Source organism: Drosophila eugracilis, unplaced genomic scaffold (genome assembly GCF_018153835.1).
Source record: "Drosophila eugracilis isolate 14026-0451.02 unplaced genomic scaffold, ASM1815383v1 contig_792, whole genome shotgun sequence".
Lineage (NCBI taxonomy): Eukaryota > Metazoa > Arthropoda > Insecta > Diptera > Drosophilidae > Drosophila > Drosophila eugracilis.
This window is the reverse complement of record NW_024573692.1, coordinates 6,720-8,077: the sequence shown is the minus strand read 5'-3', so window position 1 is coordinate 8,077 and position 1,358 is coordinate 6,720. Positions and strand designations below refer to the sequence as shown.

Sequence of the window (1,358 nt, the reverse complement as noted above, 5' to 3'; positions counted from 1 at the left end):
GGTGAACGCTCGTCAAGCTTGTAATAGCATTGTACGGAAGTGTGTTCATTGCTTTCGTTATAAGCCCGTTTTGGCAACCCAAATAATGGGAAATTTACCTGCTGATCGTCTTCATGGCAATAGACCTTTTGAGATCAGTGGAGTGGACTTTTGTGGTCCAATCTTGGTAACCTTAAGAATTAGAGGGAAGTCAGCTGTAAAGATGTATATTGCCATATTTGTTTGCTTTGCCTCTAAGGCTGTTCACATAGAACTTGTTTCAGACCTCACTTCTAAATCATTTATTATGTGTTTGTCTAGGTTTGTCGGCCGGCGAGGGCGGGCACAGAAGATCTACTGTGACAATGCCACCAATTTTGTCGGTGCCTCTCGGATGCTTCAAGAGTTCAAGGATCACTTCTTTACCAACAAGGATGCCATAATGGAATTTGCTGCCACCCGAGGAATCTCGTTTTCGTTCATTCCGCCCCGAGCGCCGCATTTCGGCGGCCTCTGGGAGGCGGCCGTAAAATCGGCCAAAGGATTAATGATCAAGGCCGTGGGAAGTGCAGTGCTCCGGCAGGACGAACTGAACACCGTGCTGGTGGAGGTAGAAGCCATTCTAAATTCGAGGCCCATGGTCGTGGACAGCTCCAACCCCAACGATGGCGAAGCAGTTACCCCAGCCCATCTGTTGGTCGGGACAACGCTCGTTGCGCTGCCATTCGTGTTCAGTCAGCCAGTAACAGACGACAAACTGAGCTACTTAAAGAGATGGCAACTGATATCCGCCATCAAGCAACGGTTTTGGGTAGATTGGCAACGCGATTACGTCCTGAGTCTACAGCAGCGGCAGAAGTGGCTGAGCGAGAGCCACAACATCGAAATCGGAACTATCGTCGTGGTCCACGAGGACAACAGTCCGCCGCAGCAGTGGCTGCTAGGAATCATCGAGGAGGTGATCAAAGGCGCGGATGAAAAGGTTCGAGTGGCAGTCGTCAAAACTAAATCTGGCGTGTATAAGCGTTCTATTCATCGGTTAGCTCCTTTATCAATTGAGGAATCTTGAAGCCCTGCAGCCGTTCAACGCGGCCGATGTTTAGTCATTTCATTTCATTGCAACTCCTACTGTTTAGATATATTCAATAACAACTTAAATAATTTCTCATATAGTTGCATACATTTTTATAAATACGCTTAAGCTTAAGTTTACTTTGTTTACTCTTGAATTACTACTCTTAAGGAACATATGTACATATGTAAATTTACTCTGTGGACTCTTGAATTGCTACTCTTAAGGTACATATGTATGTACAAATTGCGCTCTTGCAATTATGCGAGCGCATTAGTTCTAAAGCCAAATGAATTGGAAATTAAAG

The 1,358-nt window shown here is 45.6% G+C and overlaps 1 protein-coding gene across 1 annotated transcript; it reads left to right on the top strand.

Annotated features, from left to right (window-relative positions):
* Positions 1-300: 300 nt before the first annotated feature.
* On the top strand, positions 301-1,082 carry LOC121530460 (the record flags this gene model as incomplete). Its single annotated transcript, XM_041819580.1, has 2 exons — positions 301-961; positions 1,023-1,082. Coding segments are annotated over 2 exons (721 nt in total), but the record flags the coding sequence as incomplete, so codon positions are not given.
* Between the last annotated feature and the right edge of the window lie 276 nt (positions 1,083-1,358).